A 13,770-nucleotide genomic window follows, 5' to 3' on the forward strand; every position below is an offset into this window, starting at 1 on the left:
CCTCCTTCTGAATTTTGTACTATATATCTCAGTTTCTTTCATTTTCTGCGACTCGTCGACATTTTCGCCGCCGTTATTTTCGCTGGTTCGCGCGGTGCGCGATTTATTGCGTTCGATCGCGACGCCAGGGGGCGTAGCTTCAATTATCCAATCGGCTTCCTTCAGTGCGTACACGGTCGCTTGACAGTTTGTGCACTCGTCTAATGCCCAGTGTCGTCCAATCTTTCTTTTTTAATTATTTTTCCTTTCGTCTCTAATGTGACCTTTCCGTATGGGAGCGTTACCATCAGTGACGACCATCCGTCCTATTGTGTGCTATCAAGTCTATGCGTACTGTGAAGACTGCTGTCTGTAACACAATCACACCTCTGGTCGTTTTCTTACACGTCTCGTTCGGTCGTTTTTTTTTTTTACTTTTTTTTCTTTCGGTTTTGGAGTAGCAGGTTTTGGTCTGCAGCGAATGTAAGGTCGAATTTTAATCTGTGCGTTATTTAAAGAACCAAACTTTTTTAAGCCCATAAATGCTTGAGCATTTTTCTCACATTTTTTGTCCGTATGGTGGACTATTCCATTCACTCACGCGTCTTTTCACGCAGTAAATAGAAAGATTGCAATGGAAATGTCTAACTTACTGAACGTAACAACGCGCATACGAACTGGGAGCACCTCGTTGGTCTTGGATAGGAATTTCATGAGATGGAGCTCGTACAGGCTTAAAGCTCCCTTACTAACAGATGATACCTTCCGAGAACTTTGGATAGAACACCCGTCACGCTTTCAAAACATGTCATTAAGAAAATATGGCTCCTCAGAATACGGGCCTATAAAATATATAATATTCGTCCCTTTTATTTAACGCAAGTACCACCGGCGTTTGTAGCCTTTACTTCTTCATGAAGTGCACGCTGTATTATGCAAAAGTTCACATAAACCTATGGCCTGGGTAACGACTAGGGTATCACGTTTTATGCAATTCTCCGAGAAACAAAGTAGCCCTCCTTTCTGCAACATTACAAATTTTAGACTTTGTGCCGGTTTTTCGAAGCCTCGGTCTCCGTCGAGGGCACTCTAGATAATTCCCTGTTCTTTCTCTGAAAAAAAAAATGAAGAAGAAAGACGAGAGGAATCACTTCACTGGATGAGCCCTGTTCTTGAGGGGAGCACTGGTAAAGTGCGCGGTAAGCTTTGAGCTCAAGGCTCCCAACGTCGTGTGCGTTTCAACTGAGGGCTTGCTTTGCATCTTCTACGAAGCAGCCTGCGAGCATGCTGCGAAAAAAAAAAATTTTAAACCTTGTCCATTTCCTTTTTCCCGTTTGGCAAAGTAGTAAACCGTTACGTTAAGTGCAGTATTCTCTAGGACACCATGAAAAGGCTCACCCTGTGTTGTACAACTGAGTCATTTACGTTCCGTGCGTACGTGCAACATTCGTCCGTTGAACGCGGGTTGTCACAAATAACCCGTTGCAGTGAACGTTGTGCCGGAATGAAAGCTCACGTTTCTTCCGTTTGTATCCTTTGCAGGTGCCATCAGTGACCGACGCAATTTAAAGAACCATGGAGAGGCATCGCAGGCATCCACCTCGGTGGCGAATGTCACTACTAGTCCAACGAGGGCCTCTACTAGTTCTCTTAACATTAGCGTTACTTCCGGCTACGGCAGATTCACAGCCTGCACATAAAAGTAAGACCAGCCTGAAATGTAATCCTTTATTTATTTATTTATTATTTATTTATTTGTTCAAGGGTACAACGTTCGGGTCAGTTTGTACAGAAAGAGTTCCCACCGTTAATGCTAGTTCTTGGACCTCAAGTTATCTTATTTTGTTAGCAGCTCTATATGCCGAAGGCCTTGAGGGTATATAAATATATAAATATGGTAAATGTATACGTTAGGTAGGTCAAACGTTAAAAAAAGTACAGTATAACACATATTAACGTATAGTATATACAACAGGAATAGTTAAATTATTACAATAGAAATATACTGTATACATAGTCATATATGTGGATCCCAAATACATATAACTCATAAACATATAGTTCTCACATATATGTAATATTTGAACAGATAACAGACGTATTTAAACGTGTTGTGTGTAAAAAAGAAATGTCTCGCAAAGATACGTAAAAACATAGATAACGTTAGATAAAGAAAAAAATGATAACGCATGAAAATTACAATAGGTGTATCGCCCTATATGGAAACACGCATGAAGAAAACAAAATGTTTTCCTTAGGCACTCATAATGTAGCATCCGATGTATAGCCAAAGAAACGCCTTTATTCCTTTTTTCCTATGATTGCAGATTCCAGACCTCAGCAGCGGTTTGCGATAGAACCAACTGACAGGTCGGCCATCCTGGGTGACACTGTCGTGCTCGCGTGTCGCGTCATCCACAAAGCGGGCACACTCCAGTGGACGAGGGATGGCTTCGGCCTCGGCAGCGATCGGGACTTATCCGGTTTTCCAAGGTACTCTATGGTGGGCAGCGATGACGAAGGTGAGCGACAATTCCTCTTCTGCGATTGTAATATGCCTTACGCGAACATAGACGGTGTTACTTTGTCGTACTCATGCATAAAGGTGTTATGAAATTTGGAGCATCTGGGTCGTTGAAAGGCTGCGAACTGTTATGTAACTTCTTACAGCACTGCCGTATCACGATCGACGATGCACTAATGGAAGGCAGAAGAGAAACTTATTAGTTGATGGCTTGTGGCTGACGCTCGTGTTTGGTGTGTCCGCCGTGTTCCTGTCGTGTTCAGCTAGACACGACTACGTGTGCGCTCTGACCTTGGTGGAGAATTTTGTACATCTGTGTTGCCTTGCCTCATATTCGAAACAAGGAGCGCGTTACAGTTCGTTATCAGTGTTAGGTTACGTTTGGGTTACATCCTTCCAAAACTCCGTTGCCACAACAAAATGCCTGATTGAACGAATGGTGAAGGAGTCTCATTTTTGTGTTTCCTCTGTACACATATACGCGCTGCGGTATTGGTAAGAGCAATAACTACGTCACCGTGGCTGCTGCGTATTGGTTCGTCACTCCTTACTATTATTCTTCTGGCTGCTTGATATGCAATTAAAACAGTAACGGCTTTGCTTCTTTATGTTTGTAGGTGACTTTTCGTTGCAAATCGGCAGTGTGACCCTGGAGGACGATGCCACGTTCCAGTGCCAAGTCGGAGCTGTAGATGATGTCAAAGGGATTCGGTCGCGCAGCGCTCCGCTCATTGTGTTCGGTAAGGAAAACTATATGAATTAGATTACGGCAACTGCGGCTGTAGCCAGCGTAGAGAACAACCTCATTCACAACATATGGTTTCTCCAATCGAATACTCTGCAGTCTCCAATACTCTGCAGTCAGCTGCCATCGAATAGCATTCACCTAAGCATGAATCAGGCACACTAATACGTAGCCCTTGTGTGATTCACCGATGAGAAGAGATTACTCTTCCTTAAGCACAGGTGCTGCGAGCGCTAATTCACAGGGAATCCACCTTGTGGAGCTACTGCCTCATCCCGTGGCTGCGCATTCATAATTTATACAGGAGAAGCTTTCGCTCTCTCTTTCGCTAAGGCAAACTGCTGCGCTCCCAATGTGCAAGTGTCTTTTCTCACCTTTCCGCCACAGGATCGCCCTTGACTATAAGCGACATAAACAATGCGAAGTTCGCGTAGTTTTGCGCGTCCCGCTTAACGCAAACCTGACGGTACCAATTCTGGCTGAGCAACAGGAGAGTCCGGAGCCTACGTGGCACATTGCAAGCCCAAATAAAGATTAATCGATCTTCGTTACCGTAGAGTAAAAGCTAAAGCAGTTGAGTCGGGGCTAGCAGAAGTGCAATGGGACGGTAGAAATTATTCAGTATTCCTCTAATATGCGAACACAGTAGAGAGCTTCAGTAGTGTCGTCTGCTGTGCAGATTCAAGAAGGCGAGCCGTGGGTGATTTGCGGGGCCGACTGGTTTTACCGGCAGAAAGCGAGAGAGATTCGTTTCTCGCTAAGAAAACATGCATTGAAATGAACCAATGCATCCGAGACGTACATTAATTAATTTTTAGCGTAGCATCTGCGCCAACGAAACCTCTCGTAACTTATGGACACGTGTTCTACATGCAGCCAAAGAACCTCTGCTACTTTTCTTCCACTCTCGTAACGTAGTTGTACCCTTCTTAAACTTGAATTACTATAGCTTCTATAGGCGCTCAGATGCATAACAAAATGCCCATCTGAACTCCCAGAGGCGCATGTAATGGAATATGCCCTGAAACGCTCTTTTAAACGCACTCGTAGATTACATGCATGTCCTGAGGTTCTTCGCATCGGCACTTGACCATAACTCTTTCTTGGGAACGCACGCACGCTCATTGTATGTCCCGAAATTCTCGTATAGGGGGAGGGTCGGCGCTTTAATTTCTCGGCGAGACGATAGCGGTGTGTGTTTGCTGGCTATAAACATCGGTTCAACCGGGGTTCAGATAGCTGTGAGACCGACTGAGCTGAACTTTTAATGTCCAGGGGAAGCGGACGTCGAAAGCGAGTTTCCTGGAGTCGTTGCACCGGGGAGAGATTTAAGAGGAGCGTATTGTTCTTAATAGGTCCCACTGGAACCATTCTTCCCACTGGCAGCCTTTTCTTAGGGTCTGTAGAGCGTTCATTTCCTTCGGGTCATTCTATCCGATGTTGTCGGTTTTATGTTAGTCCTTCACGTTGATTCGTTGGCAGTTCTTCCTGTGCAATGACATTAGGAGGGCTACAATGTACGGAAGGTGCTGTACATTACCTACTGTTTATTTTCCCTAACAGTGTTTAACAGCTGGTGTGCATTGTTCGCGGTGATTGTCGCCCGGGGGCTACGTTGTGCGAAAGGGTTTTTTTAGGAGATGTTGTTGGCTTTTTCAGTTCCACCGGAGCCGCCCAAGATTGTGCAGGGTGAATTTCTGAGGACGACTGCAGGGATGACGGTCGAACTGACTTGTGAGTCGCACGCTGGAAAGCCTCCTGCAGAGGTAAGCTTCTGGACCCATAGCCGCAGAATACTTACCTGTGCTGGACGATGCAATGAGGTATCCAGAAAAGGACACTACATAGTGTCGCGGAACCTGTTCTGCGTATTATTAGGGGGTTTGGGGCTAGAAAGTTTTGTGTGGTTTGCAGCGTGTAAAAAAAGTGTCCTTACAACGCTATTACAGACGGTTTGATCACGTGGCACGTTATATCTGACGTGGACTCTGCCTAACAGGGGCAGGTGGCGCTAGAGTCTCAAACGGACATCAGGTTCCAATATGATGGCACCGCCACTTGAGAAATGCATGTACACGATTTCCACTGTGGCTATTGGTGTCCATCGCTCTTAGAGTCACTGGGGCATGCAAACCACTCATCAGCGCTGCTCTGTAGTCGCGCCGCCCTGGCGCCACGTAGTGCTGTTCACAAAAGCTTGTTCGACAGTATGAAACAGTGCAAGTTGAACACGTCGGCAAAATAGAGCACGACCGAATATAGATGGGAACCTGGACATAGCAATGCTTTCAGCACTGTGGGTGGACAACGGTGACCCCGGTGCACCCAGCTCCGGAAGTCATTGCTTTACTAACGACTTGGTGCTACTTTTCGCGTATTCGTTATCCTGCGACTTCCTAACCTAAACTTTGAAAAAGGTTGCGCGAGTAAAGGAAGCACAGCTTCCTATCTGCAGTGATCTGAGGTAGAGCTCCTATAGTGGCCACAATCGTCAGTAATTTTCGGCTCAGCTCTCAGATGAACGATTGGCGTACGGCAAGGTCCCTTCCGTGTGTATGTATGTAACAGATCGTGATTCATCGACAAACGCTTACGGCCTATTGAACTTCATAAATTCGGCAATTTACGATAGCGTTTTCTTGCCACCCCATCACCGCGCGTCACACGGCGAAGCGTGTCCCACACAGCGTGCCCCACACAGCGTGCCCCACAATGCCTGCTGCTGCTGCTTATTGGTGCCTACCCTGCCTCTTCTACCTAAACACGTGCAGTTTCAAATCAAACAGAGAACATTTGAGTCGATGCCGATACGAATCGGCACGCCGCTACAAAAGATTCGGTAAGTACGAGGGCGTGCTGAAAAGTTCTTGGCCCTATCCACTTTCAGATATACGAACGCGATCAGCCCCGTTTACATGAATACGACACAAGCGTATCGAATCGAGTCCAAACCGGCGAGAAGACGATACGACACCGTTTACATAGATGCGCATCGAGCCCAGACCGGAGGTGGCGCCGCGCCGTGTCATATCGGAAAGTTAGACGCGCACTTCTGCAAATTCTGCCGTTTCCGGTGTCCCGCTACCTTTGCACCGAACGCTGAAACGTCGAAAACGTAGCATCTACGCCCCATTTTCAAGCGTACTTCAGAATAAAATCTGCTCTACTGCTGCAAGCCCTGCTGCTTCTCTTAGTGTAGACTAACCTAGATATCCAAAACGGAGCGTGGCTGCGAACTCCCTAATATCATCATTTTGTGATCCCGACTAGGAGTAGCAGACGACGCAACTAGCTCGCAGCCGAATGCCGCTTCCCATAATCCTCTCTTCTTGCCTTCGCAAGAAGCATCGTCTGTTTACATGCACAGTCTGAATGCGCATCCACCGTCTCGATCCACCTCTGTTTAGCGAATTGAATACGATACGCTCTCCTAGCGAATTGACGCATTTACATGGGTGGATTCGATTCGACAACTGGATATGATACGCTAGTGTCGTATTCATGTAAACGCGGCTACACGAAGAAGAAGAAGAAGACGAAGAGCAATTGTAGGTTTGTAACGCGAAGCGTTGATTTTTGCTCGGGAAGACCCATGTCCACTACAAACTTGACATTATCAAAGGTTGAACTTCGGGCTGTCATCGAGATCCCTGTTCATGCAGAAGAAAACTCCAAGGGTACTATGAGTGCACTATGAGTGCATCACGCAAACATTAAGCAATGAGTGCCATCATACTCAACCGTGAAGAAGTGGTGTGCCAATGGACCATTTCTGGGTACGCGTATGCGCATGCCCAGCCACTTCTAGCGGCGGCCGCCATGTTTGTTGACGTGAAAACATGCTGCTGTAGGCTGTGATGCGAGTTGGCGAAGCTTTCTTTCGCAATGCCTATAATGTGTCAACTGCCGAAACATGAAAGGTATAAACGTCGCTGTATATTCCTCCGTTTCCCACCGTAAAAGCATCTCCGAATGAAGCGGGAGCTTTGCATTCGCGCCGTTGAGCGCATGAAGAAAGATGGTTTTGTGTGGATGACGACGAATAACACACGTGTCACGCTCTCCGTCCCCAACACCTTTCTGTTTGCCGGTGTTGGCGCATGCGCTTTGAAGCTTCTCGCAGTGCCTGTAATGTGTTGCGTTGAACTCTACGAGCGTCGCCATGATAGTTGGCTTGAAAGCATGACGTGTTATGAATATGCCTTAAGTTTTCGTATGGATTTTTGGGGTTTATCTCGTGTTGAGTGCTTCCACAGGAGCAGGCTATACCATTCAAAACAAATGTTATCCTGCTGTATCCTCAAGAAATGCCGGCTACGCCCGCGTTGTGTTAATTTGTCATAATTGCTTCTTCGTCTCCATGTCGTCTATCGCCGCCAGGAGCGACGCGCACATGGAAATGGTCCATTTTCAGCCGGGGGACTTTGACACCCAAGACGCCGGAAGATCACAGTGACCTCCATCGGTGTTAACACTCGACATTGTTGATTGTGTCCGTGACAGCGAACCCCGGCTAAAAGAATTGCGGATACCTTAGGTATATTCAAAGAACGCATTCGGTTTGTAATTTAAAAAACCAACAGCTTTAGTTTAATTATGATGGTTGGGGAGTTTCATCGCCAGTTTGTAATTCATGAAAAGATCGGTACGCGGAAGCTGTCGGCCAAGTGGGTGCCAAAATGTTTGAATGCCGGTAAGAACCAACGCCGAATGGATGGATGCGTCCAAGTTGATTTTGCAGCAGTTTGTGCGTTCGTGTGACACTTTTCTTGGGCGCCGTGTTACGGTTGATGAAACATGGCTGCATCACTATGATTCTGAGACAAAACAACAGTTCATGAAGTAGCGGCACTCGGGTTGTCCGAGGCCGAAGAAATTGAAGACTCAACGATCAGCGGGGAAGGTTATGGCCACGGGTTCCTGGGACAAGGAAGGTGTTTTGATGACGGACTATCTCGAGAAGGATGATATTTAATGCAACACTTAATGCATCATGCTACTGTAGCTTGCCCTGCCGGTTGACGGAGGCTTTGAAAAAAAAAACGGCGCAGGGAAAGGCGTTCTCCTTCTCCTACAGTATAATACATTGGCTCACAAAGCAGGCAAGACAATGCGTGTTGGTATCCGGGATATCCCGAATCCCGGCTATTGTTAAGTCCAGAATACTGCAAACCTACTGTTGGCGCAGTCACGACGCAGGACTGTAGAACAATACCGAGCTGTGGATCAACGAGGTGACATTTAACATCGCTCGAAATCCTGCCTCATCTGTCAAGCTGTCCACCAGGAGTCACCATGCTGCAAAATAATTTCGCTCCGCGGTGCGTTATAGCTGTGCAATCGAATTTACAAAAAAGCGGTCGGAGAAAGCAGCCACACGGACGGCCGACACGATGCTCTCGTGACGTAGAGAAGGCCCCGTGCCTTGTTTCGTCGTTTTTTTCTTTGCAGCTCACGCGCCGCTTACACATGCTTGAGCTGTGTCGCCGTACGTCACTGGTCAGGTGAGGGGAGTAGCATACGTCACGACGTCCTCTCGTTCTGCGATGCGCTCTTTTCACAAGGATGATTTTTTAAAGGTTGTGCGGAACAGAGCCCTCGCGCTCGCTCTCGCTCTGTAGGTCACCTGCTCTTATCGTTCTTTCGCAGGAACTCATTTTATTCGTTGGAGAACACTCTCCACCGAAAAACGAAAAAAAACTTTGGGAGCCACCTCAGTGCTCCTTTAAGTTCTACCATTCGCCTTGAATGACAATTGTTTGCCTTTAGCTAACTGTCAAGCACCCTAAAGCTGGAACCGCATGGGGTGTATTTCAGGGTATAAAACCGCAAGCGCGTAAAACGCACTGACGAAAACGTGTAGGCCAAACCGCATGGATCAAGTGCACGCCGTGAAACGGGAAATTCTCCGAGAGCAAAAAAGAAAAAAAAATCACGCAGTGTTGCCAGTACATGTGCAGTTGCGAGTAAACCGCATACAGATATATTGACTTATTTGCTTCGGGAAACAGACTTCGTTGCGAGAAAAAGCGACTAGGAAGCAAGAAGAAGGATAAACTTTCATCTGGTTCAGCCAAATGCAGACACGCCGCCGCTATCACACAACGCTGGGCAACCACATTTTAGATGTCGGAACTTGGTTACGTCTTTGCTGCCAGTCTTAAATAAATCAGTCGGTGCTGTGTCAAGAGTCTGCGAATAAAATTAAGCCCATTTATTTCAGAAGAACATAACGGCGGCTTTTCGATAAAAAGCATAGCATATTAAAAGGAATGGAAACCATTAAGCTGTAAGGAATGTTTCGATTGACATGCGAGTGAAATTGCGCCGGTTAGAGACACACATAACGCACGAATAATCAGATTTACTAATCAAAGGCTGCGTATGGGAGCAGTCTCGGTCTTATCTCAACCCCGGAATCCCAGGATTTGTCCGGAAAAATCCCGAAGTTCCGGGACTCCAAAAGTGGTCAGGGATTACCAACCTTAAATGCAGGTTCTGTAGGACTTCATTGTCATCCGAATGCATTGAACATCCGCCGAGCTCGCCGGATCTCGTCCCCTCGGACTACTTTATTGTTTCCAAACCTGCAAAAAAGTTTGAAAGGAAAAAGATGCTCGGACGACTCGGAGGCGATATGAGCAGCAGAAGCTTATTTCGGAGAGCAGACGTCGGATTTCTTTTTTCAATGGCTAAGGAAGCTTCAGGAGCGATGTGCCAAGAGCGTTGTACTAGAGGTTTATGCCTCAAGAGCGCGTACTTCGTTGTCGGGCCGAGAACCCATTTCAGCATCCCTCGTACGTTTGTAAAAGTACCAGTCACAGCTCCCGGCATGTTTCTTGACCTTCCTGTCGATATTGAAGCAACGTTTTCGAATGGTCATGTCGTCGATCGAGACCAGCTCATGACGTAATGCCGAAATATTTCGATCAGGACCGGCACAACATCTCGCTATATAAATACGCTTTTTTAAGGTGTTGCAGACATGAAGTAAAGGAGTGTTATTTTTTTAAGATGTCACGTTAGCTTTTGTTAAACATGTACGCACGGACGCCCCGTCGATGAGAACTACCGAATACGATGTGCAATAAAATAAATAAGAAAAGCGGAATTAGTATACTCAACTGGGATAATGGTGTTGGATACCGGCGTTTGTCTGCATGTGTATGTGTTTAGTTATCATAACCCTGTTTTTATTTCCTTTTTTTTCCTCTTCAAAGTGTGTACCCATATAAGGCCGGATGACCTTTGGGTTTTTGTCAATAAATAAAAATTGCCCCGGGCTTTCTCGAAAGCTCTTGCGATCCAGTGCGTGTGCAGCTCTTGTGAAAACAAGGATTGCAAAACGCAAAGTACCAGGGCGTGTGCACAGCGCGCACGTGTGTCACAGCGAGGAACATCGCATGCCACTGTGATGCAGGTTTGCGGACTTGACTGCATCCAATATTCTGCGGCTCTTGCCTTTATGTTACGGAAGGAGCCCTCAATATTCTATTAGCTTTTCGCCGCTTCCGAGATCCATCACAACATGAATTCTCGCTTAAAATGTAGAAATTTTCAACACCGGTTGATGCAGAACGGAGCGGTCATATGCTACCACTCTTCCACGTCCCATCCCTGTTTCAGCGCCGTGGACCTGGGTGCCAATCTGGAGTTGGGCTTTCCCGTAAAATGATGAATTGAGGAGAGAACATCCCAAGCTTTTTTCGTCCTGACAAGAGGGAAGGCTGACACCGGTATAGATTGGGCTTAAATTTAGCTGGAACGGTAGTTTATCTCTCTTTGCGTAAGATCGCCGTGCCTTTGTTGCCTGAACGGGAACTGTAAACGTACAGAATATGTACGCGAAAGGTTTCTCGCAAACTGAGGGATATCTCTAAAGTTTTGGAAATACATTTAATGGTTATTTATGTAGGCAGTCCGAAACTTTCGCTCTCAAATCAAGTTCAAACTCAGCGTGATTTTGCGGATGGAAAACATATATTCGTGTTAAAATGAGTACCGGTAAAATTGAGTTCATTGAAGAGATATGGATGTAGTTTCGTTTGTAAAAACCTATCTTTCGTTATTTTTCTTTTCCTGATCTCATTGCGTGAACGCGTAAAATATTTGAGATAGCGTGGTTACTCTAGCAGCAATTAATGCAAAACTTGGTTACTTTTGTACATTTGACTTATTAGATGGCTCAAATAAATAAATAAATAAATAAATTACTTTTAGTCAATTACTCCACATTGCTCTTGTGGTAAGCGATAGTAGAGGGTTTTCGTGCATCGTACGCTATCGCCTTTGCGTACGTAATGGATAGCGTGGTGGTTCTGCACAATGCGCGAGGCTCTCTTTATGGTTTGCGCGTGCGCACAACCACCAACGCTATCCCTTACGTACGCAAAGGCGGTAGCGTACGACGCACTAAAACTCGCTAATATCCGCAATGTTCTCACATTTTCCGAATGTCGCACGTAGGAATATGTTATGAAAGAAGCCATTTTATCAACATCCGTCGCACATTCGATTTCTCTGGAGCATGCTCCAATGTTCATAATATCGAGACCAATCAATGTACGATGCTCTTTCAGGAGCCGTATCAAAATCACCCTGTTGACACGCAGCCCGCGGCTTGTTTATCCATTGCGGAGATATGGACAGCGTGCACGTCCGCAGACTGGGTGTCGTTCCGACGTTGTCACGGCCCAATTGGTGACAATCGACGACCTATAAGATAGCGTCATTGCACCGTTATACCATTGGTTGCCATTGGTTGGTAGGACACTATTGCACGATTATTCTTCTGACTGGGTGAGAGCGTGGACACGTCAGGAACCGGATTACATTAATTATTCCGGAGAGGAAAGGTAAAGGATTTATTGCATAAATCTACAGGTTAGTCGGGTTTGTCCATTGCTTGAATAGTACACATATACCCATCTGATATACCCACATACATGTCCATGTGATCGCCCTTTTAGATCATGCTCACCGATGCCCTAAAGGCGCTGCGGCACGTGAGGAAAGTCGCCACGCAAAAACAGGCTGACTCACCATACCTATAAATCTCCCCTCGATTAGCCGTCCTCGGTGGGTAGCGTGTCCGTCGGCTGATCCCAAGATCGCGGGTTCAAACCCGGCCGAGGACGGTGGCAAGTTGGTGGAAGGGTACAAGTTGCTCAGGCACGCAGTCTTCCGCGGGGGACGTTAACTGTGGTGTGCCGTGTGTCGAGGTTTCGGCGCACGTTAATGAACTCTCGGGTGGGCAATGTTGAATGTTGAATGAATGTTGAATGATGTTGAATATATCAACAGACCCGACCACTGTGGCGTCGCTCATGATCGCAGTGGTCCCGCGACGTAAAGCCCCGGACTATTAATATTATTATTCCAGTCGACCCCGGAGTCATGAACGGTTAACGGCGAACGTTCCTGAAAACATCGTTCATAAATCCAGGGATTCATAAATTCGGGTTTCGAATGTGGAAGGCGAAGTATCTTGTCCTTAGAGGGCACCGTTCATAAAGCCAAGGAATTCGTAAGTCCAGGGTTGACTGTATTGGTCTAAACGCACGCCAAAACAAAGTGCAGCTTCAGAAAGATAAAAATTTTCAATATGAAACAGGTTAAACAGTTAATATAAACAACGATCTATCATCGAGTAGTGTGGAACCGTGAAATCAATCTCGCCACAGTAGAGGGCCTTCATTCTGTACTGCGTGAAATGAGCAATAGTTTCCAGCAATTTTCTACCTGCTCCTGGTAACATGCAATCGATAGCAACGTATAGTCGTTGTCGTGTGTCGGCCGTATCGCAATATCTTTCCGGAAAGATTTAAAATTGCCCACCCGCTCGGTTGGTTCGTGTCCGAAGGGAGGAGGCATGAATTGATGGATGGGGCTACATCTTTTCCGGGCTGCGTTCAACTTACGTTCTCCGCAGGTCCTTAGTTGGGCTCCCGTTTAAAGAAGAAGCGAATTCCGATCGGAAGTTCATTCATTTCGAATTTCGAATGAAAGGGTTTTGATCTGACTCGACACTAAGATGAGGTTCAGAATCGGAACTGAGACAACCCGCATGCCCTCGACATCCCCGTCGTCTCGGTGTGTGGACTTTTTAATATCTTTTGTTATTTTTTTGCTCAGGGCCGTATGTGTCTATCATTGCTTATCTTGCTCCAGCTTAGTACAGTTCGTGTGACGGTAGACTGTAGGTGCGGTGAACATAGTCTTATCAAATAACGTACAGCGAAGTAGATGTAATCAGTTAACGAGAGGGCGGCCCTTATGCTCAGTTGCGAACGTCGCAGCTCTTATAGACCTCAAAGCTGACGTCTGAAACCGGTTGGGAACCATCTTCTGCAAGTAAAAGTTTACAAAGAAATTTGCCATGATCTGGAATTCCAGTGTTGGTATAGATCCTTTAAGTGAACTAAATGCTACTAAGTGAACTAAATGAACTAAATGGGTACACGGATGAACGGCTGGCGTGACCAAATACGTAAACGGGGAGGTTTTTTTTTTTTCCTTTGTC

General features: G+C 46.2%; 1 protein-coding gene across 1 annotated transcript in view; it reads left to right on the top strand.

Annotated features, from left to right (window-relative positions):
* LOC135386087 (irregular chiasm C-roughest protein-like) overlaps nucleotides 1-13,770 on the top strand; it is a 153,158-nt gene that overhangs the window by 96,900 nt on the left and 42,488 nt on the right. The window contains exons 3-6 of the mRNA XM_064615811.1: nucleotides 1,522-1,681; nucleotides 2,307-2,501; nucleotides 3,121-3,243; nucleotides 4,908-5,014. Of these exons, the coding sequence (XP_064471881.1) occupies nucleotides 1,555-1,681; nucleotides 2,307-2,501; nucleotides 3,121-3,243; nucleotides 4,908-5,014 (552 nt within the window). The 5' untranslated portion in view covers nucleotides 1,522-1,554. The remainder of the gene's footprint in view (nucleotides 1-1,521; nucleotides 1,682-2,306; nucleotides 2,502-3,120; nucleotides 3,244-4,907; nucleotides 5,015-13,770) is intronic.

Source organism: Ornithodoros turicata, chromosome 2 (genome assembly GCF_037126465.1).
Source record: "Ornithodoros turicata isolate Travis chromosome 2, ASM3712646v1, whole genome shotgun sequence".
NCBI classification, from domain to species: Eukaryota; Metazoa; Arthropoda; class Arachnida; order Ixodida; family Argasidae; genus Ornithodoros; species Ornithodoros turicata.